Genomic DNA, 24,868 nt, shown 5'->3' on the forward strand with positions numbered 1-24,868 from the left:
GTGTCTTTCATACGCCATAGTTTATGTGCCAGTGTTCCACCCTCAGGCCGGGAGCATGTGACAGCCGAGCGTGTCACGTCATCAGGCGCCGCTGGCTGCCGTGGCGGGGCGGGGCGGTGTGTGGCTGCGCAGCTCAGTGCGCTCGGAGCCCGCGGCCTGCACGGCTGCGGCTGCAGCGCGGAACGGAGCGCTGGGGGTCGGGGCGCTTTGCCTTGTCACTGCCGGCTTTCCCTTCCGAACCTTCCACGGATCACATCGTGTCAGCGCGCTGGAAACGGGCCGGCGCTTCTTGGTGGCCATCTGAGGTAGGTTTCCTCTAAGGATGCACATATAGCAAAGTGTAGCCACTCTGCGCTGACGTGCTGGAAACTGCGTGTAACTCGTTGGTGTAAAGCTGTGCTTGTTAAAAGTCTACATCCCTGCTGGGATGGCACCTCTGTGCTGGGGCACTTGTTGCATGGTGATGTACGTAGGCTGGTTGGTAGCTCTGCAGTTTGCTGCCACCAAAGTTAGGTCTGTGTGTTGGATGTGCCCTGGGAGCACCAACGCGATTTGTGTAGAAATAACGTTAAGAAAGAGTGCTTTATCCACTTGTAGAGAGAAGACGTGGTCTTGTTTTCCCTTGCCAGGTGATGAATAAACAAAGGAAGAGGTAGCATAACATAACACACTGCTTTTATTCCGAATTTCATTAATGCAGTGCATTATGTATCACACCTTGAGACTGAGCCCACGAATGGGAGGCCTCAGCTGACCTCGGTGTGCTCATACAGCAAGTCTTGCTGCATTATATTCAGTTCCTGATGCTCATAATGATTGCTATACTGTGTTCCTGGTGTTCATAATGATTGCTATATTATATTGTGTTCCTGATGCTCATAATGATTGCTATACTGTGCTCCTGGTGTTCATAACAATTGCTACATTATATTGTGTTCCTGGTGTTCATAATGATTGCTATATTATATTCTGTTCCTGATGTTCATAATGATTTCTCCGAGGGAATATTCACATTCTTCACAAACCCATTCCAAAGAGTTAGTGGAAGGCCATGAGCAAGTGGAACAGTTTGTAAAGAGCTTGTCTCCACTAGTTATAGAGCTGTCCTTAGAGCTGAAATGGTGTATTTTCAATCTGTGTTGGGTTTTTTTTTCCCATCCGACTGCTATAGAAATAAAATTCCTCAGGGAAGTTTCCACCGTCTGCTGACCAAGCAGAAGTTGCTTAAGACTGGAGCAGCATGAATTACCCTGTGTAGCCTCACATAGCTGTCTGCGATAGGTATTTATTATAGACGTGCTGAGTAAGCCTCGTTAATCAGCTCTGACTTCTAAATGTAACCATTCGTCAGGAGAAGTAAAAAAACCAAACAGCTACTATTCTTTAATGTCAGACCAGGTCCCTTGTAACTCCAGTATTTTCACCAAGGTGATATGGCTTTGGCATTTTATGATGTCCTTTGTTCTTCCTTCTGTGTGTTTCTGGAGACATTTAGGCACGCTCTCTTCCACTTAATGTAATTAGGAATTCCGCTTTCTGGTGCCATAAATGAAGCTTTTAGGTAGGACTGAGCCACTTGGAAACCTTATTAAGCCCTAAGGCTGTAATTAAAGCTGTCAGATTCAGTGCCTGGCATTTGTTTGATGCTGCCCATTTGCTGGCATCTTTTAGCAGCTATAAATTCAAAATATGACTAGAAAACTTAGTTGAAAGCTGAAGTTGTACCCTTCAAGGAGCGCACTCAGTTGTTCTGTTACATATCCCTGCGGATCCATAGACACAAAGCATATTTGCTGTGCGTGGTGCGTTGTTACACTGCAGTGCCTGAGTTGGCTTTGATACTAGAAACACTGAAGTGTTTTTTGGGGTGTGAAGTGGGAGTACAAACAAGGAAGTAGTACTGGTTTGTATACTGCAAAACACAGGTAGAAGAGTAATAAAGGATTTAAAACGTCTGAAAGGGAGTTTCTAGGGATATTATGCTGTGAATAATAGATTAGGGAATACAGTAAGTTAACACGTGCTTATTACAAAGCTTGTTCAAGGCTGAGATGGACTTTAGATGCTATTCCAGAACAGAAGCTTTGTGTTTTCTAATGAAGCTGTTAGACAAAGTATGTGTGAAGGGGAGTTGGTGCCATTTGTCCGCAGTGTCAGATCCATAGTGATGATGGAGATGTTCTGCAGATGGTGCTGTGTCCTGGTTTAGAGTACAACTAAACTCCTCTGCAACCTGTGATCTGTAACTTGGCATCTTGAAGAAAATAATGTGTCCATGATTGTCACAAGCCAAAGGGCCGCCCAGCCTGCAGGCGGACAGAGAGCACAGCAGATTATGTACTACATGTATTTCATAGGACTACCAGTACCCGGTGCATTAAGGGAGAGGTTCTAAGTTCAAACCATTGCTGTAGCACACACAGATTGCTGAGGTGCACCCTCAGCAGTTTGTGGATAACACCAAGCTGTGGGGTGCGGTCGACACGCCTGAGGGATGGGATGCCATCCACAGAGACAGGCTGAGCACTGAGCCCAGGAGAACCTCATGAGGTTCAACAACCCCAAGTGCAGCACCTGCATCTGGATTGTGGCAGCTGTCACTATTAGTAGAAGCTCCATCAGGTGCCCCATCCCTGCAGACACTCAAGGTCAGGCTGGACCAGGCCCTGAGCACCTGCTGGAGCTGTAGGTGTCCTTGCTCACTGCAGGGGGGTTGGAGTGATGGCCTTTAAGGCTCCCTTCCAACTCAAGCGATTCTATGATTACTGCACAGCCTCACAGAGAGTATTTTGACTGCATCCTTCTTCTTTTCAACCTGGTAAAATATTAATGCATTTAAGAAGAAATAGCATTTAACTGTCAGTATTGTCATGGGTGTAAGAACATATTTTCCTGGGAATTTTGTAACAGGAGGAAAAAAGGTGTGTGTACACATTGCCTATGTAATCACATCATCCCCTCCTCAGAAAACAAGTCCCGAAACAGTATCAAGAATGTTGGAAATGCAGGCAAGGTTTGGATGCATCTTAAATGCATGTTTGAATTACAGTTCCCCCAAGGTGAGGATTTTCTCTACTGTGTTTATATTGTTCTTAGTGGCGTGGTGCCCTGATCTGTTACTCCTCAGAGAACAGTCTTTTGAAAGCCCAAACAAACATACACAAACCCGTCCCCAGGGCAGTAAAATGAATGAAACTTTATTGTTTCTGATTTATTATTTAAATCCAAACACCAGCAGATTTTATTTTATTTTAAAGGGAGAGCTGTGCCTTCACAAAGCAGTGCACGTCAAATCCTCTCAACGTAACAGGATTTCACTGTGCTTTGTGATCTTAACGTGGCTATTCAGGTTCAGAATTACTGCCATCAAATTTTCTTCCGCTTCCATAAATACCATATTTGAAGTCACCTTACAAACTTTAGTTACAACAGGCCAGAAAGGCAGACTAACTGCAACTGCTGTTTCCTTTTCCACATATTACCTCTTAAGTGGGAAACGTGAGGCTGTATGAAAAGTGGTGGAATTGACTGTATGTAGGATGAGCAGCAGATGGGGAAGGAAACAACCCCGGAAAATGGAGGAAATACTTTTCCCCCAACATGCTGTAATAATAGCAGGTCTTTGGGGTTTTTAAAGTATTTATAGTGTTTTCTCTCTATATATAAACAGTTAATTCTCACCTACGCATTAAAATAAATAGCAATGCTGTTAAGTATTGCAAACACTTTTATAACGTTACTTTACCTTATTGCTTGTGTAGTTGCCATTAGTTTGATACAAGATGAGTAGAAAAGACAACACTGTACCCTTGTTGGTTGTAGTAAATGGCTGGAACCTACTGTAGCTCAACCCCAGCAGGCTTTCTCAGGCTTCCCCTACTCTCGTACACAAGCTCATCCAGGGCAGCGTATCTTACCAACCTGTGTAGCACTGTGCTACTGATTCATCACTCCCTTGTGCTTCAGGTGTGGTTCTTTATTTCTGTAGATGTGTAAATATTACCTATAACTATTTGTGCAGTAGGCAAGAAGTGGAGCCTGTACTAACACTTCAGGTAGAGTTATTCTCCTAGTTCTTAGCACGCTGATTTACTGTTTTCTATAGAGTACAGCATAATGTGATGCCTTATTTCATATAAGTTGCTGTTTTATCTTCTGAGTCAGCAGAAGCCAATCAGCACATCCAATGCAAGTGTTAATGCTAATTTTCCAAGCTTAGCAATAACTGAAGCTTTTGTTGCCTGCTGCTTTCCCTTGGAGCTGTCGGCACTGGAACCAGCATGTTCTGCATTGCATCCTCTCACACTCGTGTATGGAAGAGCTGCAGCAGGAAGCTACTTTTTGCTTCTGATCCCACAGTTGCCAACAGCCTCAAGGTGCATTTGCTTCCCAGCTTCATCCACTATTTGGATGGCAGGGTGAAACATCAGCACTACGTGATATATTCTGAGTAAATAGGCAGTGCCTCATAGGAAGGCGCTGCAGGTTGTTGAGGGTGTTGGTAAGGATTTGAGCAGCTCTTGGTGTGTTGCTGAGACTTCTGTGGCTGTGAGGAGGAAACTTTCCAACAATGAACAGCTATAAAAGCAGCTCTTCATGGTGTTCAAAGCTCTTGTGACCACCAGGTTTTCTCAACAACTTGCTGACCATTTGTGTCCACTAGCCATGCTTATCATTGATGTGTGCTAATTCTTCTCTCTTGTGGCATGTTCTGTGGATCTTCAACAAAACTGACTGTTATTGTCTCCTGGAATATAAAGGTTCAGGCTATAGTTCATATCACTTAGCTGGTCATTTGTGGGTTTCGGGGAATGCACCAGGGAAATCCTTAAAATCAGCTTCTCAGACTATCTTTTGTGATGTTTGCATGTTTACTTTAAAATGTTTTGACCTAGTAATGATAGTTAAATTTGCACATACTAGTATCTGATTAACAAGTATGCAATGTGTTCCTGGCTCTTCACATAGAATGCATTTGAATTAAATACCTGTATTTATTTCCTCTATTGGAAATCTTACTCTAACTCAGAGGTTTGTACTGTCTTCACCTGTTGGCTGAGCTTCAGCAGTTAGTTAGAGATTCTAAGTATGGGTGAGGTAAACCCAGTTCTACAGTGAAATGTTCCAGTATTCCTCATGTGGCTTCAGAGTGTCTCAAAGCAAATCCAGAAACACTCAGACGCAGTTGTGAAATGCTACCGAGGAGAGAACAAATTAATTTTGTTAAACGCTGTTCTTACTTACTGTAATCTAGTTTCAAAGACAAGTCCCCGGGGTAATAACCACTTAAGCACATGTGTAACTTCAGCTGTCGGGTTAGTCATCTGAAGTTGCTGATGGTTTCACTGCAGCCAATTTGACTGATTATCATCCTGCTCATCAGCCACTCGTGTAATGGAAAAAAAATGTGAATTTACAAAGGTTTAAAAAAGTCTTTTGTCCTCATTTCTGTTACTTTATCTATGTGCTGGACAAATGAACTCCTTAGCAATTGATATTATCTCTATGGACAAATTTCATTTAGGTTTAGTGGGGTGTTTCTGTTTGTTTTTTTTTTCTTCCTGGGCTTGTATTTACAAGCAATTGTCTCCTGTCTCTGTGCTTCACAACCCGTCCTCTATTGATCTGGCTTTCCGAGTGCTTTCTTTTCCAAGTAATTTAATCTCACACCAGTGAGTCACAGCTTTCTTGTATGTGATTAAATGATCGTGATTATAATGGAAATCTAATTGTAAATGTCTGAAAATACATAGGAGCAAGTAGCTGAATGCCTCCTTCCTGCAATGTCTTGCTCAACATTATATTTTGATCAGATTCTGAAATCTACTGGAGTCTTGTGAGCAGGTGCATCATCTGCTTAATTGCAGCGGATTGTTTTGATTTTATTTTTTTAATTTAAGGAAAAAAATCATAATTCTTTTTGACCAACAGTGATGAGAAGACGTGGGTAGAGTTTGACAATGGAGGCAAGATCCGTAGTCATTGGTGTGGAGGGAATGACGTGTCACTCCTGTGTTCAGGCCATTGAACAGCATGTCGGGAAGATGAACGGTATCCATAACATAGAAGTAAGTAATGCTACACATCTGTTAGAAAGTTTTGTTCTTGTATAAGCAAGAGAAAAGCTAATGCTTACTGTACTGCACTGCACTGAGTTGTGCAGGGAGTTGAGCTGTCATCTGTAACTCCTCAAGTAAGATTCTGCCTCAGTTTGGTAGTATGAATTTCAGTGCACAATTTAATATTGTGAAATAATGAGACGCTTACTAAAACAAGTTAGATGTTCACATTCTTTTGTGCTGTCCATTAAGAGAAATAACAGCAGAATTATAGCAATTGATGGAGCTCCTTGGTTTGCCCTTATCCAGAGTTCCTTGAGCTGCCTTGATTTTAACTTTTCATGATGCTTTCTTGTTGCGGAAGAGATGCCTTTTGGTCCTCTGGCTAGTTTGTGCAAGGAGGAGCAGTCCTTAACAATTACAGCTGCATGGAATTGCAGAGTTTAATTACTAGATTGTGAAATCTTGCTGTAATGTTTTATAGTAGTTGATTTTTTTACTCTACAGAAAATAGTATTTCTTGGTCTTGTCAAACTTGTTTCCATTTTAGTGGGTACGTCAGAGATGAACACAGAGTGATTATGAACTAGGTCACGCAGAGAGGTGAATGCTGGTTTGCTAATACAGACAGGCAGGGCTGCATTTAGGTAATTTTGCCTCCAACTGCAATGAAACCAATAAGTGTCCATATTCCTAATTCTGCTAAGGCTCATAATTCGGACAAAAATGCAGAAAGGTGGTTCTTAAAATCATTTAACTGGTGTGATTTAATTACGTATGTGGCCTTCAGGTTGTTTCTTTGCCCAGAGTAAAGATAATATGTAATGACAGCGTGTTGGGCCTCTGGCAGACGTTGGCTTTTCCTTTTGGAAACTGCAGTAATTGTATTTGATGTATCAGCGGTTTGGAGCAAATTAAATTGTGGATATTTGTACCATTGACTGTGAAAGGTTAGTACTAAATCAGGAAGTCTCTGGATCACCAAAATGTACAGAGATAAAAAACAGCTTCTTTGGTGTTTGCCATGTGTCTAGTTTCAAAACTGAGTTTTGCTCTCTGAAGTCTGATGCACTTTATTCCACAAAGCAGGGTAATAACCTGTACCTAAGATGCCAAGAATTACTGGGCTCCTTTCACTGCTACCTTGGATTTTTCAAAGAACATTTTCTTCCATCATTGTAATATGAGAGTAATTACTACTAACTGCAAAATTGTGCAAACAATTAAGATTTTTTTTACTGTGGGCTCACTGGCTGTTGACTGAATTGCACTGAGTAATTAAAGAGTTTGACTGCAAGTTTCGTTTGTTTGTTTTGCTATAAGATGCATTGATGTTGTCTGGATGTCTTAAGAAAATGTGGCCTGACAGATTCTTCTTAAAGGATTCTGAAATTGGCAAGGGGAGAAAAAAATCTTCATTGTCTAGCCATGTTGTTACATGGATGAGCAGAAGTTATTGTGTGATGGCTGTTATGGCTTCGTTGTTCAAAGTGGGGAGTGATGGATAAAATGATAGTGGACAAGTATTACTGACATCTGCAAATAATAGCTGTTCATAATCCCATGCAGGTTATTAGTTCCTATCTCTTAATGTTGCAATTTGCTAAATTGGTTTTCATTATTTTTCTCTTTGCAAGGTATCTCTAGAGGATAAGAATGCCGTCATTATTTATGACTCAAAACTACACACTCCAGCAACGCTGCAGGAAGCAATATATGACATGGGGTTTGATGCTACATCAGCTGGTTCAGACCCACAACCTGTTTTACCTGACACTGTTTTTCTTACTATTCCTTCTCAATCAACTCTAACATCTAAAGAGCTTCGCAGTGCACTGCTGAAGAACAAAGGTATCCTGGATGTTAAGGTGTCCTCTGATCAAAAATCTGCAGTGGTGACTTTCCTTTCTTCCATTATAAATGGCAAGCAGATTGTTCAAATGGTCCCTGGGGTAGACTTAAGTATTTCAGCACCAGAGGTGACTCCAGGAACGTGTGAAGATCCCAGCTGGTCTCATGCAGGTAGTGCTTTGTTGCGCCTGAAAGTGGAGGGGATGACCTGTCATTCCTGCACTAGCACTATTGAAGGGAAGATTGGCAAATTGCAAGGAATTCAACGGATTAAAGGTAAAGTTTTTCTTATAGAAAAAAAAATGGGTTTTTGTGGTAAAAATAGATACTGTAATCTGCTGGCATTCTGGAGATACCTTGTTTTTAGATTAGTTCTGTGCAGTAGTTACCCACTGCGCTACATGCATAGTTGTGTGTTTAATTTGGACTAGAAGAGAAGGGGGACCAAACTGTGGTGAGGAGATCTGTGTTAAATGAATGATAGCATTCAGTGATTGCTTTGTGTTTTGATAGGGAAGCTGGAGTTGTAGTAGAGTTCTTTATTTTCAGTCATAGAGTCCTTCAGTACCAGATGTCTTTTCTGTGTTGCAGTTAATGTTAGTTTATATATGTTTTTTTCCAATTAAGTTTAATATTCTCATGTGATTGTATCCAAAGGGAAGTTAGCTGTGTAAATAGCTTCAACATGAATGTAACGCAGCAGGCCCTGGATAAAAGAATGTATCTGTTAAGAAATAGTGAAGTCATGTGTGAACATCCTGAGAAAAGAGCAAAAACTGAAGGAAAAAAAAAAAAGAGAATGCAGGGATTGTGACATTGCCCAGACAATTAATGATTGAACTAAATCACATCGAAATTTACCAGGCCACTTAAATATCCTTCCTTTTCCAATTAAATTTCTGAGCATTTGAAGCATTTTTTTGTAACCTTTGGCACCATGTATTGCTCTTATAGAAAGATGCCTGTTATGCTTAGGGCAGTAATGCACAATTCTTTTTACTGTTTAATTTTCAGTGTCCTTGGACAATCAAGAAGCTGTTGTTGTGTATCAGCCTCATCTCATTACAGCAGAAGAGATCAAATGTCAGATCGAAGCTGCAGGTTTCACAGCATCTGTCAAAAAGCAGCCTAGACCCCTTAAACTCAATGCTGTGGACCTGGAAAGGCTGAAGAATGGTCAGACCAAAAGTTCTGACACAGCAGCACTGAAAGAAAACACAAGGAATGTGAATGATACAAAGACTGTTGTCTTCAGAGTCGATGGCATGCACTGCAGTTCATGTGTCCTCAATATTCAAAGCACCATATCAACACTCCCATCAGTAACCAATATAGTTGTTTCGTTAGAGAATAAATCTGCTATTGTAAAATACAACCCAAACTTAATTACCGTAGATGCACTGAGAAGTGCCATACAGGCAGTGTCCCCACAGACATTTAAAGTCAGCCTTCTTGACAAATATGAAAATGTAGCACTTTTCCCTGCATTGGTGTCTCCACTGAAGTCTGTAAAGGATGCTGGCCAGCCCCTTACTCAAGTCGTTGTGATAAACATTGAAGGAATGACTTGCAATTCTTGTGTGCAGTCTATTGAGGGGGTCATTTCCCAAAAGGCTGGTGTAAAAACTATTACCGTTTCTCTGGCAAATCACAATGCAACTATAGAATACGACCCTCTGCAAACATGCCCAGAAGATTTACGATCCTCTATAGAAAATATGGGGTTTGATGCTTCTTTGCCAGGTAATGACATATTAAACTTCTAAAAGTATTACGCAGTTCTTTTTGGGATTTGGTACCACTGAAGATGAAAGTAGCAGTTAACGTATTATGCTTCCTGCATGTCAAGAGAAGCTTTATATCTTCACTGTTAGTGAGAGTGTTAAATGTACATGTGACACTTCCTTTAAGACTCTAGACTGATAAGAAACGATTGAGATGTCTGGAAATATAAGCAGGAATATTGATACTCAAATGGTGTCCCAGTTTGCTGCTGTCTGATATTCATGGAATGAATGGGGACTTTTCTGGGCAGCCCATTCCAATGCTTTAAATATGTCACATCCTGAAAGAAAATTCAAGTGCGCCAGAACACTTTATAACCAAAGTTTAGTTAAACTTCTGCACTACTTCAGCACTACCTACTTTACTACCTACCCATTAAAATGCTAAATGAACTTGTTTTTAGGTCCACTTATTTTTATAAGTTCCGTACTTTGTGAGTACAGGGTTTTAAACAAGCAGCTGTCATAAAGTCACGCAGCAAATGTGATACTGGAGGTAGACTGAATGCTGACTGGTGTTCACTCTCTTATGTTAGCAATGGGCCTGAGTGCAGTTTCTATCTAGATTAATCTAGACTGGGTTTTGTTTATGGCTCAACTACTGTGAACATATATCTGATAGGATAACAGAGAAGCTTTTGCATGCTTACATGATCCATGATTATATTTTTTTTAGCCAGCAGTATTTATGCCTTACATTGTACCCGGTGGTAGTTAATTTCAACATCTATTTGTAATGATATCCATTTCAGTTTCTTCTTCAGAGAAGACCGAACTCTCTGTGGGAATAACTCAGCCCACATCCAAAGAACTGCTGGAATCTGCTGAGCCTACCTCCAAAATGTTACAGAACTTTGCTAAAAAAGAGTCCAAGAGCTCCTCAAAGTGCTACATCCAAGTCACAGGAATGACATGTGCTTCCTGTGTAGCCAACATTGAGAGAAATTTAAGAAGAGAAGATGGTCAGTATAATCTTACGTTTCTAAGCATTTCTTTTAGAGAACAAGGTTAGCTTTTGTACTGTGTTTTTGATTGGTGGGTTGTCAAGAGAAGTGCTGTTGTTGGTTTATTTTTTAAGAGAAAACATAGTTTACTTGCAGTTGGCTCATAGGATGAGAAGAGAACATAATACTTGGTTCTTCATTGCCATGCTGGCTGGGCGACTGCCCTTGCAAAAGCAGGAGCTGAGTTACTCTAAAGAGAATATATAGACATAGATATGAATCCTCTTGAAACTGAAACAGATCTTTTCTATCGGTATGACTTGCCCTGATCTGCAAACTAAAAGCAGAAGCATTTGTGCCTGTATTACAGGTGGAACTCTTAGAGAATGTCAGTGTTAGTGTGGATTAAAGAGAGGTAAGCTAATTTTAGCTTTGCAAGTCAGGACAATGATGTCTGTCTCTATGTCAGAGTGAATATTTGCAGGAACAAATGGTTGCATGAGTATAATGGGGAGTCGTTATTATAGACTGTATTTAATTATTGTTGTGCAGGTGGATACATTCCAAGTTAACCTGAAATATTGTTTTTCCATCCTAAAAGCTTTTTGTACTTTACTTTTAACTCAGTACAGAAGGATTGCACGTTGTTAGGTCTATGCTTTCTGGAACGCATTCATTCAGATTCTCTTGAGCAAAGGGATTTTTGAAATGCCATAATTAAATCAGAAAAATAGGCTGGAGTATATTTTAGAAGATTTTTTTTCCATAAGTGGGTCATCTTTTCATACAGTGTAAAAGGATTATTTGTAATTAAACGGTAAACATGAGCTGCATGTTTTTCAGTTGTAGTAATAATTTTTGTGTTCACGTCTGTGCTCTCAGGCTTTTGTTGCACTGTGGATGTATCTTGCAGAAATGCTTATGTTTTCATTTGTATGCACCTGGAAATACAGTAGATTTCTCAACTTCACTGTATTGCTACTGTGCTGTTACATTGTCATAAACACGGGGGTCTGACTTAAACATCAACTACTATTTTTCACATCCTTCTTTTCTAGGAATACACTCAATACTTGTTGCCCTAATGGCAGGAAAGGCAGAAGTGAGGTATAATCCTGCTGTCATACACCCTTCAGCTATTGCAGAGCTCATACGGGAGCTGGGATTTGGAGCTACTGTGATGGAAGATAGTGGTGAAGGAGATGGAATTCTGGATCTTGTTGTAAGTTAGTAATTAAAAACAACACCTTTGTCTTTATTTTTATCTATTAAGCACAATTGTGTAATCACTTGCTTCTTAACGTTTAAAAAATATAATGGGGCTTAATGCACAAACAAGTAAAACTCAAGCCATAGGAGTGCATTAGGTATGGATCACAAATTGTGTATTGAATTTAAGGTTGTCCTTCAGACCCCGGGTTGGCTCAAACTACTATGCTGAAGTCAAAGAAAAATACCCCTGTATTTTGGTGGAGCTATTCTGTATGTTACAGGATTTGTCTGTTTATTATTTTGTCGCTGAGTCGCTCTGAGTTCCCAGCTCTGATCATGAAGAGGCAGCAGAGGTTGAGCAGAGCTTAATAACTTAAGTCTGTATACCTTGCTTCCTCTGCAGCGCTCTCATCCTTCATAAGTGACCCTCCAGTCTTGCTGCTTCAGGCCCCAGACATAAGCAATAAGTAGGTCAGGGTAGTTAAAAGCACGTTTTCTTTTCCTAGAGATGCATTAACTTTTTGTTTTGATGACTAAAGGAAACTTTTATGTTTCAGGTGAGAGGAATGACATCTGCTGCTTGTGTGCACAGAATCGAATCCACTCTAATGAAGACTAATGGCGTTTTATACTGCTCGGTAGCTCTTGCAACCAACAAAGCGCACATTAAATACGATCCTGAGCTTATAGGTCCTCGAGATATTATACAAGTGATAAAGGTTAGTTTTGTGAAGGCACCACATCTGGTGAAATAACCAGTGTCCTTTGGATAGTTTCATGCTCCACAACAGAAGGGGAAGTGATCAAAGGGAAAAAATTCTGGTCCAGCTCAGAAACAGTGCTCCATTAGAACCTCGTCCTAGTGTTTAAAGAGAGAGACTGGAAAAGCCAGGCTACTGGAAGTTAACAGCCTGTGGTTTTGCAGAAGGGTAAAATGCTGTAGCAGAAGAGAGATTAAATAAGTTACTTGATGTTGTCCCTCATTTTCTGTACTACTTTTTTGAAAGCCACATTTTTAGACTTGCATTTTAATGTTTTAGAAAGGTTGATTTCTGCATCACACTGACTATAACTTAGTAAGTTAACCCATGCAGGGATAAGAGCAATCAGCTCTGACAGTGTTAATGAAATGAATAATTTGATTTGTGGTGTGGGCTGGTGCTATGAGTAATACATCCATAAGTTTTTAAGAGTGCAATCAGTCTTTAAAAAGTCACTCATTTATTTATTTCTCCTTAGGATTTAGATTTCACAACTGCTTTAGTGAAAAAAGATAGATCTGCTAGTCATCTGGATCACAGACAGGAAATAAGGCAGTAAGTATTCTTTGGATATATTTAGATTCTATATAAACATCTTTGATTGCTTTTTTGGTCCATTTTCTGTTTTAGTAAAGTTTATGACATTTTGTAAGCTTGTAAGGACTTGCTTGCTAAAATGTTATTCAGCACTTGACGGCAAAACAAATGTATTTGTTTATTTTTAAACCTAAGGTGGAGAAGGTCTTTTTTTGTGAGTCTGGTTTTCTGTATTCCTGTCATGGCGATGATGATTTACATGATGATTGTGGACAGTCAGCTCTCAGATGCTCACAAACATCTCAACATGAGTAATGAGGAAATGGAGGCCATTCACTCCTCTATGTTCTTGGAACACCAGCTCCTGCCAGGACTGTCTGTTATGAATTTTCTGTCATTCTTACTCTGTGTCCCAGTACAGGTAGGTGGCAATGTGACCCCAAGTTTGTTGGGGTTAGAACATGTAAGGTGAAAAAGAATAGAGAAATTAAATTTGACAAGTGACTGCAGTTACACTAATGGAAAATAATTCTGAGGTGCCACCACTCCATGCTAACATAAACGGTGCTGGGGACTGTTAAGGGTAGGTCAGTCTGTGTGTGGGTGCTATGCAGTCTGACAGCATCTGAGGCAGCTTGTCTAGCTCTAGCCAGTGGGCATAAGGAGGAGCTGGTAGAGCTGCATGGTGGTGATGTAATCTGGGAATACTGAGGGGAAGATCTGTTTCTTGAGCAGAGATAGGAGTTGGTTCAGTAAGTGATGGAGAAGACAAATGACAAAAAAAAAGAGCTATTTCTTTTGGAAAAATAGTGCTGTTGTGTGTTACGAATGTGTGTACAGAATATAACAGGTGCCATTGCTGTTACAGATATTTGGAGGCTGGCACTTCTATATACAGGCATACAAAGCGCTGAAGCACAGAACTGCAAACATGGATGTGCTCATTGTTCTGGCAACCTCCATTGCGTTCGTCTACTCATTTGTTATTCTTCTAGTTGCAATGGCTGAGAAAGCAAAAGTAAACCCTGTGACTTTCTTTGACACACCTCCCATGCTGCTGGCGTTCATCTCATTGGGCCGGTGGCTGGAGCACGTTGCAAAGGTAAGGGAAGTAGAAGTACATGTGTTGGGCAGAAAAGAGTGTGGCATGGCAGCTGTATTTCAGATGGCTCTCAATAGTGATGGTGGAAGGCTGAAGTTTTGTGCTGCCTACAGTACATAGTAAATATATGTTCTTGGTGTCACTGAATGGAAAACGTTGTATCTACAAGCTTTAAGACACTGAATATAATTTCAGAATGGTGCATACCTTAAAAAAATCAGCTGCAAAAGCTTTGTTACATTTTTTAACCTTTTTGTTGTTGTTGTTGTTATAAAATCATTTTCAATACCTAAACTAGCAAAAACTATGAAATAATACAAATCCATGTTCAGAAAGTATTTTCTTAACAGAGTAAATTGCAGCATATGAAGTTGTCGTTTACCCTACGATTTTTTTTGCAATACATAGTCAGAAAAATATGAAAATTATTATTCTAGGGTAAAACATCAGAAGCACTGGCAAGACTAATTTCATTACAAGCTACTGAAGCAACTATTGTTACCTTGGGCCCTGATAACATTCTCTTAAGGTATCTTCATCATTTGCATTTTCTATCATTCCATTTTTGTTGATAATATATGAAATTCACAGTCACATGTTATAATTCTGTAGAACTATGAAGAAAATAACTTCAGATTTGTATTTGAAAATGTTAAAATGCAGAAAAGTAAACACTACTGCAGTTTGTTTTATTGGAATCTCACTCATTTTTGCTTGTAAGCAAATAAGTGGATTTTCTCAGCTGGAAAGTAAATTAACATACGATAGGTTTAGTGCTCTGTAAAACAGCCTTTGTTTAAGTTAACAGTGTCATCCAGTGGAATTATGCTTTATGTTTAGTGCTTTTGCCTGGTTAACTTCAGTTAATAATCTCGTGTTTAACAAACTCTCCAGTGAAGAGCAAGTTGATGTTGAGCTGGTTCAGCGAGGTGACATTGTCAAAGTGGTGCCGGGAGGCAAATTCCCAGTGGATGGTCGTGTTATTGAGGGACACTCTATGGTGGATGAATCTCTTATCACAGGTGAGCATCTGTTTTGTTTGCAAGCGTAATCATGTTTTTGTTTTCTTTTAAACGAATCTGAAGAATAAAAGTTGAAACTTTTTTTTAATAAAAGAGTTGGTAGTCATTATCAGAAATAACAGTGCTGCAAAAGCTCCAACAGTTATCTGTTGTTGACCTTTCTTTAGGTGAAGCGATGCCTGTGACTAAAAAGCCTGGCAACACAGTGATTGCTGGTTCCATTAATCAGAATGGATCGCTGCTGATTTCAGCAACCCACGTTGGAGCTGACACAACTCTCTCACAGATTGTTAAACTTGTGGAGGAGGCCCAGACCTCAAAGGTAGAGTATTATCAACCTAAGGGTTTGGGTTTTGTTGTAGCTGGGCATCAGCACACCAAATCACTTGCAAAATGATTAAGGTTGTTTGGATTTGAATTGCAGCTGGACCATGAATTTTGGTTTTGTTTGTTTTATTTTACTGAATGGGAACTTTGATATGATCCTCTGTTTCAAATCTCATCATCTTACAGAGTTAATAATGTAATTACAAAGCGTGGTTTGCCTAATGTGCTGAGATTTGTTTATGATTATGGTTATGTCTGAAGACATACAAGACAGCATGGTGTTGATGGAGCTGACACTTGTTTTTTCTTCTTCCTAGGCTCCTATACAACAATTTGCAGACAAAATTAGCGGCTACTTTGTTCCTTTTATTGTGGTTGTCTCTGTGGTTACCCTCTTTGCCTGGATTATAATTGGATTTGTGGATTTTGAAATAGTAGAAAAATATTTTCTGGTAAGTCAATCTCCTTAAACGATTTCTTCAATATTTCACATATAATAAGCCTACAGATCTATTGGGTTGCAGCAGTCCCATTTTAGATTATTCTTGCAGAAACCTGTGGGCTGGGAATGCGTGAAATTATTTTCATCCCTGTAATTTCTATCTGTTCTGTACTGTAACATCCCTCTGACATTTTCACATACAGAATATTCAGTGATTAATCAACTCTTGGAATTTAGTTTTTAAAAACTAAATAGAAAAACTAAATTGGGAAAATTCAAGGTTTAGTGTTCGTGTGTCCCCTTCTTTGTGGGGAGAAAAATCCCTTGCATCATAGGCTCCAATTCTGCCTCTAGTTTTTTTTAGCATAGCTTTGTGTAAATTCAGCTTTAAAATCAGTGGAATTTGTATCCCACGTGAATGCCAGAGGAGGATGAGAATCCTGATTTGTACATTGGGGTTGTTTAACTCTCAGGTCTTTTGCGGACTAGATTTCCAGCATTTCCATCTATTAGTTGCAGGAGAACAATCTTTGTGTCCTTACTGTGGCACAAACTCTTGATGAAATATATTTTATCAACATTCAGAAGAGCTGTTGTAGAGTGTGGTCCCTTATTTAAGAAAATGTCTTATTAATAAAACAAGCCATGAGTATATGCTCTATATAACAAAGTTTAGATACTGGTAATGATTTTTGTAATTAATCTTAGCTATGGCATAATTTTTCCTGGGCATTCAGTTTTAATGCTTCATCTTGCATGTTTGCAATTTTTACTTCATTCTTTTTACATCAAAGGCAATGTGTAGTTGAACACATCATTTTCATTGCTGAATTTCATTTGTAAATAATACAAATTTCTGTCACTAGGGTTACAATAAGAGCATTTCTACAGCTGAAGTGATAATCCGCTTCGCGTTCCAAGCCTCTATCACAGTCTTGTGTATTGCGTGCCCCTGCTCCCTGGGATTAGCAACCCCAACGGCTGTGATGGTTGGTACTGGAGTAGGAGCTCAGAATGGCATACTGATCAAAGGAGGAGAGCCATTAGAGATGGCACATAAGGTAAGAAATGTGGGTTGTAAGAAATGTAGCGGTAGCATTTTGCCAGTTCCTGCCTGAGCAGATTTCTGTGTTTTTTAAGTAGCATATTAGAATGTTTGATTAAAAATGAAGTTTTCTAAGCTAGCTGTACATGAAAGCTTTTTTCATTGAACGTGTCTTCCTGTTTTGCTGCAGGTAAATGTGGTGGTATTTGACAAGACAGGTACAATTACTCATGGAACTCCAGAAGTGATGCGTGTGAAATACCTGGTAGAGAGTAATCGACTGCCACATAATAAAATGCTGGCGATTGTGGGAACTGCAGAGAGTAATAGTGAGCATCCTCTCGGAGCAGCAATAACAAAATACTGCAAAAAGGTAAGTTGTATGGGCAAATGTATGTATGTATTACAGATAAACCACTCCTGCATTAATTGATAAGTATGAACAGTCTTGAGTCATTTAGAAAATGATCAATGTATTCAAATGGAATACTGAAAATTGTGAGGCCATTGTAAATCCTTTGATCATATAGTAGATCCACTGGATACTCACATTTACATTTTGATTGTAGATTGAATGTTTCTCTGCTCTCCTGCTTAGGTTACACTTTAACTTGTGAATTTTGTAAATGTTGTAAATGTTTTTTCTCTGCTTTTTTTTTTTTTTTTTAAAGGAACTGTGTTCAGAAACCCTTGGGACATGTACAGACTTTCAGGTAGTTCCAGGCTGCGGCATTAGCTGTAAAGTCACCAATATAGAACCATTGCTCTACAGGAAAAATAAAATGGTTGAAGAAAACAATCTTAAAAATGTGACACTTGTAAAAGTTGAGGAATACGTGGAGGAATCGGTGCAGCCTGCCCTGATTATTGATGCTGACTTACCAAGTAAGCTGACTTTAATTCATAGATTAAATGTATTGCAAGACATGCTTTTGGTTCTGGGTCTTAGTCAGGATCCTTAAGAATGGGATCATTTTCTTTCTGCCTTGGAAAACTGGACTTGCATCAAGTCCATTCCTTTATTTCATGGTCACACATCACTTGGCATATTTGGATAAAATCATTATCTGTACAGTGGCAAGAGTTTTTCTTCTTTCAGCTGCAGTTACTTCTCAGAAATACTCTGTTCTCATTGGTAACCGGGAATGGATGAATAGAAATGGCCTTCTTGTTAAAAACGATGTTGACAAAGCCATGATTGAACATGAGAGGAGAGGTCGCACAGCGGTTCTCATAGCTGTTGATGGTAAGTTCATTGTGGTCTCCATCATTCAGAGGCTGATTAGTGACCAGTTAAATAGAAACTGATAAGTAGTAATGCCTCAGCAGTTACACCTGAAGTAGACTAATGGGATGAAAAGACGGGATTAGCTGAGTTTTGAAACATTTTCATACTAGAAAACCTCTTCCTGCCTTTCTCAGTCGATAGGAGCCATGAATTTAAGGTAAAGACTTGGAGGAGAGCAAAGCAGAAGAAAGGAGGAAAAAAATGATTCTCTTGTTGGATAGTCTGTACTCTGTGGCCTCAAGCACTGCTGCCCCAGTAGCTGTTTATATTCCACTTTTTGTTGTCAATATCAGTGTTTCTCAAAGTGGTCTTACTAAAGAAAATGTTACTTCCTTCCTCCCACCCCCCAAAAGAAAAACAACCAACTTACTACAAACTCCTTTATGCTTTTAAGGAGTGCTGTGTGGCTTGATAGCTATTGCTGATACTGTAAAACCAGAAGCTGAGCTGGCAGTCTACACTTTGAAGAATATGGGTTTAGAAGTTGTTCTAATGACTGGTGACAACAGCAAAACAGCAAGATCCATTGCCTCTCAGGTAAGCAGTTCAGTGTGTGTTGTGGTTTGAAGCTTGCTACATCCCACTTACAGAACAGATAGTATCATGCTGCTGCTGCGTGTGGATATCATAGATCTGATCCATGGTGAGAAATGTTGATGTATGACTGAATAAAAAGGAGCCCTGAAGAATCCTTTTTGAATGGGAGCAATGTTAGCTCTGAAGTGAGACTTATTTTCATATCAAATGGGTTTGGTCTTTGTCTCATGAGCATGACGTTGCTTTCAGCCTCTGTAGCACAAGTTACAGCCTCTAGTGATGTGATAGCTAGTGGTAAAGGTCTTCTTGTGTTCTCTCTCTTCAACCCTCCCCATAGGTTGGCATCTCTAAAGTGTTTGCAGAGGTTCTTCCCTCTCATAAAGTGGCCAAAGTGAAACAGCTACAGGATGAAGGAAAACGAGTGGCCATGGTTGGAGATGGTATCAACGACTCCCCAGCACTTGCTATGGCTAATGTGGGAATTGCTATTGGCACGGGTACTGATGTAGCTATTGAGGCAGCTGACGTGGTTCTCATTAAGGTAAGAAAGAAGAATGTGTGATATCATTTCAACTGTGTTGGTATAGCACCTTCACAAACAAGTACAATTAGGTATCGTCTTTGTCTTGCTTGTTTAGTTGTGTACTTGTTCTATGAAGGAACCTTTCCTCATTTTCTGACTACAGATTTGGGGGCAGTTAGAGCTTGGGAGTTGGCAAAGGAAATAAAAAGTGAGGGGACCTTTGGCAACAGTAAGTTGTACTTAAGGAACGAATGGGAATATCTCCAGTGTTATACTCACTTCTTCCCACATGTCAGTGTGGATGGAGAGGTAAGCATCTAGAGCTGTACCACATAGATGGCGCTGTGTGTGTTCATTTGGGTTGTGGGGATGTCTGGAATAAAATTGGTGCTCATTGTATGAGCTCTGTGCAGGCACAATAGGTCAACCTAAAGAAAGTTCAGTACATGTAGTCTGTTAACGTCCAGTAAGTGGTAGTTAGCTTTAAAATGGGATTATGGTGACGCTGCACATGTCTGCTTTTTATCTCTGACATCCCCAATAAATGTTACCTTCCAGGATGACTTGATGGATGTGGTAGCAAGTATCGATTTATCAAGGAAGACTGTCAAAAGGATCCGGATCAACTTTGTCTTTGCTCTGATTTATAATCTTGTTGGAGTTCCCATAGCAGCTGGTATGTGCATGTTTCCCTGTGATAATAAAATTGTGCTTAGTCATTAGATGGCAGCAATTTATTTTTGTATGGAACAGAATCCAGTTTCTTGCTTTCTGACTGACAGTAAGTGCGGAGTTCTTTGCCTGCAGAGTGTGCAGTGACCTATTTGTGCATTGACCTCCCTCTTATTATAGCTATTATGGATGCACTTAACACACAAAACTGACTTGAAAGTAAACTGCTCATTGAATGAGATGAATCTTGTGAATAAACATTTTACTTGAAGGCTGGCAAGACACGTCTGCTTCTGTATTTCATATTATATAAACAACATATTCAGATGTATTCACTTATGGGCTCTGCCTGAGATAGAATATAAATATTTGCATTAAGTATTTGTCATTTAGCACTAAACTAAAATTATATTCATAAACATAATTGGAATGGAACTACAGTTAGTTTATGTGGAGTTCTGTGTTTTTACAGAAGACATTGGATTCATACTTGGAGAATGCTGTGTTCCTGCCCTGAACTCATCATTTTCTTTTTCTAGGTGTGTTCTTGCCCATTGGTCTGGTTTTGCAGCCCTGGATGGGATCTGCAGCAATGGCTGCCTCCTCTGTTTCTGTTGTGCTGTCTTCTTTGCTGCTAAAGATGTGAGTACAAACAGTGTTGTTATTTGTAGTTTAGATGTGAAGTTCATGATCATAGCAATTACAAGGTGGCTTCTTTCCATATTCTAGTGTCTGTTACTTCAACCTGAGACATGCTGACCTTCTGCTGCTTTTTCCTGTCTTTAGGTACCAGAAGCCAAGTTCTGAGAAACTCGAATTCCAGGCCCGTGGCCAAATGAAGCAGAAGAGCCCATCAGAAATCAGTGTCCATATTGGAATTGATGAGGCTGGGACAGGCACTCGTAAGCTGAGTTTAATGGATCGAATCATCAATTACAGCAGAGCTTCTATAAATTCTCTCTTTTCCGATAAGCGGTCAGTGAACAGCATAGTTCTTAATGAACCAGATAAGCATTCACTGTTGGTGGGAGATTTTGGAGAAGATGATGACACGACGTTATGAAAGATTCCTTTCCCCCAAAAGGAGAAGAGAAAGAAAGAAACAAAATGGAAAAATAATCGAAACAACCTAAAAACTGCCTACAAGCTTGTGCAAGCAAACATCGTTTCTGGACATTGTTACAGATGCTTTTCTGCCTTTCTGGGGTTTAATTTCTATCTATACAGGTATTTCTTCTATACTGTAGAAAAGAAGTTTATTTCTAGTGGCCTTCTGCTGTACTTTTTCTTTTTTTGAACTAGACTTATCAAAACAATGAGGCAGAAGCTTGCAAACAGAGCTGGGTTTATGCAAAGCTTGAAGTGCAGCATCTTCTGGCAGAATGTCAGAATACAGTTAAAGAACCAGAAATGTGTGTTCCGCCCTTTTAATGGGTTTCTTTATACACAGTCACATTTAATGCTGTGTTTAAAAGAATTACAAATGACCATGTTTGTAAAATGCTGAAAGTTCTGTGTTTGCAGATAGATGTGCCTTACTTAAAACTTTCTCTTGTTTCCATAGCCTGCATTGTACCAGAAGTCGTTCCTCTCCAATGCCACCGTCTCTTATAAACGGCTGGTTCCAACTTTTCTTGCTCCTAGTTTCAAACCATCTCTCTGTCAGACAGATGACTGAGAGATTTAGTGATTGCTTCCTGACATCATACCCAGGTTTAACACCATACGACTTTGCCCCAGTACACTCCTACAGAGATTGTGTGTTTGAAGATGGAATGGGTTGGGAGACTTGTTCTTTCTCAACTCAAAATCTCTTGCAACAAACATCTGAGTATGTGAATGTGAGGTGCTGTTCACTGAAATGGCTTTTGAAAAGGCAGCAGTGTAGCCAGTGCTTACTGCCAAAATCAACTGGCACCCCTTAAACAACAGTTTGGTGTCACACAGACTACCACTGAAATATTTCAGTTCAGTCTCTGGGGGTACTTAACCTTATCAAAGAGTCTATTATTTTTCAGCTACTGCACTAACACCAGTTGCCTATAGAGATCAGTGGGCCAGGAATGGTCCAGAATCTGCTCCACTGATCTGAACCTTTTTAGTTTGGGAGGTTCAGATTCAGGCTTTATGAATTAAGACCAACTTCATTTGTTGTAGAACTGAAATCTCAGAATGCAGGTTTTGATCATTTAATCATGAATATTAAAATTAAAGATATTCTCCATGAGAACTGAAGTTGGTGTTCATCACCCAGTAGCCAGCTACCTACGTGGCACTTAGTAAACCTTGTTTTTCAATCCTGTGCTGAGCCAGCAATCCAAAACAATTATTAAGTTCCATGCTATTGAATTAAATTTTAAGATACAATTAATGGTGTAAACATGTAATTCCAAGTGGTGCCGCTAGGAGGTGTAATATCCAATTCAGAACAGGACAGGGATCATCTCTGTAATGCTCTTAAGTTTTAACTTAGTCTGATGTGAATGTGTAAGAACTCAAGAGCAGTTTTGACTTCTATTTTTTTTAACTACCAGGAAAATACCAGTGTATAGAAACAACAGAACCGCGCTGTGGGTTATGCTGTTAGCAGGTATACCTGTCGTATTGTGGTGAGGAGAGCAACATTTATTGCTGCCTCTCATTTAAGAAACAAAACATTTCTGTTTCAGAATTAGGCTCTTAGTATCTTTACACGATACAGGTCTTCACTTCTGTTAGGTTGTACGTATACATGTTGTGTTAAGAGATTCTGAGGTGCACAACTGCAAAGCCATTCCATGAGATGTTTTCCTCAGTTCTCAGCAACAAAGCTATTTCTTGCAGAGTGGATACTTACCTAAAGGCCAGCAGAATGTTCTCGAGCAGCTTTTTGTGCTTTAAGGCTGTGTAAACTGTTTCCAAAGATTTCAGTTGCCTTGTTAATCCGTGTTCATTCTCAGTGTTGTTCTCAGCAAGATTTTGCAGCTGAAACAAGAAATGTTTTGCATGTTATTGTCTGAGTTTTGCTGGTAACTGGTCATCTAAATCACATTAAAAAGACACGAGGCAGATCTTTCAGGTGAGTTTTGTTGCTGCGGGTGCTGCTCCAGCCCCTGCTGTGGTGCATGAGCTCTTTCTGAGGGGATACAGTAGTTCTATAGGGCCACATTCCTGCTCAGTAGATAAATCAGCACAAGGAATTTGTTCATTCATTCAGGATGTGTTTTTGGAGAAGGTCTGGGTAGAAACCAAACTCCTGGAAGAAGCTTACATGAGGCGATGCTTTGTGCTAACAGCACTGCTCACAACTCAGCCTGAAAGACCTTTTCAATCCAGTTTTCCTCCGAAAGAAAACCTGTCTGTAAATGTCTTTTGAACTTGAATTTGGGACAGTGCATTTGAGCGTTGCATTGCTGGAATGTGATGTGATGAAGGAATTGAGTCCAGGTCTTTGAGAACAGTTTGTCCAGTCCTGCTTCCCACTCTCCTGATGTGTAACGCTGACTTGCAGAAAGCTTGTCTTGTGATTAATGTGTCTTATAAAGGTGCTTTACAGTGAAGAACCAAAATATTTTCCAGTTTGAATGTACAGTGCAAGTGAAATAACGTGGGAGGTACATGTTTCCTTAGATGTGACTGTTTCAGTATGTGAGTCCCTTTACTCCTGCAGACTGTTTGAATTGCAGAATTTCAAATATCTCTTGGAAGCGTAGTTACAAATGGAATTATGTATTACTCGTCTGTTTTATTTTCTGTAACTATTTATAAAACCTGTTTTATTTAAATATATATATTATATATGTAAACACACCCACTGAAGGCTTTAAGCATCACTCCCAATCTTACCAATAAACTTGTAAAAGCGTAGACACTTGAAATTCTAAATGAAAAAGAATGTGAAGCTGCAGAACGCAATGAAAGCAAGCGATTTTATTTATGACAGATGTTGCTTAAAACAAGCTCCATCCCAATGCTTTAAACCTGAATGGAAAAAAAGAATGCTGTTGTGAAATGCTAATTCAGTACTGTTACATTTCTTTATATTAAGGAAAAAAATGCAGTTTCATAATTCCTGTTCTTTTACGACTGTGCCTCCGTCATTATAGTGATGATTATAAATTGTATAATAAAAACTGTAACTTCAGCAACTTCTTTAATCATGGTCTGTGATCTCCTTTAGATACTTTGCACTCTGACATCACAGGTTCTGCAGCTGTTCAGAATTTCTTCTCTGCTCTGACTCTGTAAGTTGGAGCAGCACTTGTTTGTTTGTTTTTAATCCCCGCCCAAGTGCTTCTATTTTAGTATAGCTTTTAGTATAGCCATGTTTCTTCTAAATGCATTCTTCCCTGTTTTTTTCCCCAGTATTGTTTTTAGAAGGTATCTCTGCAGAGCAGTCTGAGAGCCCTGAAGGTCGGGCTTTGCAGCAGAATTCAGCACCTGTCTGATACCAGAGCAGTGCTACTGTCAGTGTTATTTTTCTCCATTCACTTGACTGGATGATTTTAGTAGCTATGAATTCATATCATGGCTACTACATCACAAGTGAAAACAACTCAAGGCTTTTGTATCCCATTAAAGGCATCAATGATAAATGAATCAAGAGCTTGAGAGCTGTGTGCATACATCCAGATGCAAGACGAGAGAGGGGACATGTAGAGCAGGGTTGTGATCAGCTGATTTCTGAGAAATGGAAGAACATTCCTTGCTGTAAAATGCTTGGGTTCAAAGCAGGTACAGTCTGCTGAGCCACTGAACTCAATAGGCATCACCAGGGAACAGA

At 39.7% G+C, this 24,868-nt stretch overlaps 1 protein-coding gene and 1 long non-coding RNA gene across 6 annotated transcripts; one reads left to right on the forward strand and one right to left on the reverse strand.

Moving 5' to 3' along the window:
• Positions 1 to 83: 83 nt before the first annotated feature.
• ATP7A (ATPase copper transporting alpha) lies at positions 84 to 24,242 on the forward strand. Of its 2 annotated transcripts, XM_015860441.3 has the most exons (23): positions 84 to 305; positions 5,932 to 6,068; positions 7,697 to 8,186; positions 8,925 to 9,653; positions 10,447 to 10,656; positions 11,697 to 11,860; positions 12,408 to 12,569; positions 13,090 to 13,166; positions 13,344 to 13,569; positions 14,017 to 14,250; positions 14,688 to 14,779; positions 15,145 to 15,272; positions 15,440 to 15,594; positions 15,917 to 16,051; positions 16,908 to 17,102; positions 17,277 to 17,459; positions 17,758 to 17,971; positions 18,186 to 18,332; positions 18,769 to 18,911; positions 19,249 to 19,452; positions 19,993 to 20,110; positions 20,646 to 20,748; positions 20,893 to 24,242. In XM_015860441.3, exons 2-23 carry the CDS (start codon positions 5,961 to 5,963, stop codon positions 21,167 to 21,169), a joined length of 4,494 nt encoding a protein of 1,497 aa, XP_015715927.2. In that variant the 5' UTR covers positions 84 to 305; positions 5,932 to 5,960; the 3' UTR covers positions 21,170 to 24,242. The 2 variants fall into 2 exon arrangements, with proteins under 2 accessions (XP_015715927.2, XP_085402316.1); XM_085546190.1 differs by lacking the exons at positions 14,688 to 14,779; positions 15,440 to 15,594; positions 15,917 to 16,051; ... (7 more) ...; positions 20,646 to 20,748; positions 20,893 to 24,242.
• Positions 11,380 to 23,076, reverse strand: LOC146760978 (uncharacterized). Of its 4 annotated transcripts, none has more exons than XR_014945677.1 (3): positions 22,943 to 23,076; positions 19,986 to 20,126; positions 11,380 to 11,579 (listed from the first exon to the last, which is right to left on the reverse strand). It is a non-coding gene; the product is annotated as an uncharacterized LOC146760978 (long non-coding RNA). The 4 variants fall into 4 exon arrangements; XR_014945676.1 differs by lacking the exon at positions 11,380 to 11,579 and adding an exon at positions 14,468 to 15,329; XR_014945674.1 differs by lacking the exon at positions 11,380 to 11,579 and adding an exon at positions 18,087 to 18,364.
• Positions 24,243 to 24,868: the final 626 nt, after the last annotated feature.

Source organism: Coturnix japonica, chromosome 4 (genome assembly GCF_054131305.1).
Source record: "Coturnix japonica strain WE chromosome 4, WE-NBRP24, whole genome shotgun sequence".
In the NCBI taxonomy this organism is placed as follows: Eukaryota; Metazoa; Chordata; class Aves; order Galliformes; family Phasianidae; genus Coturnix; species Coturnix japonica.

What these genes read in the sequence shown, in the direction of transcription:
- ATP7A (XM_015860441.3), top strand. Translation starts at nt 5,961, where the DNA reads ATGGAGGCAAGATCCGTAGTCATTGGTGTGGAGGGAATGACGTGTCAC. An exon ending in CAAGATCCATTGCCTCTCAG is followed by an intron (nt 18,912 to 19,248) that starts GTAAGCAGTTCA and finishes CCCTCCCCATAG; the next exon opens with GTTGGCATCTCTAAAGTGTT. An exon ending in TGGAGTTCCCATAGCAGCTG is followed by an intron (nt 20,111 to 20,645) that starts GTATGTGCATGT and finishes TTCTTTTTCTAG; the next exon opens with GTGTGTTCTTGCCCATTGGT.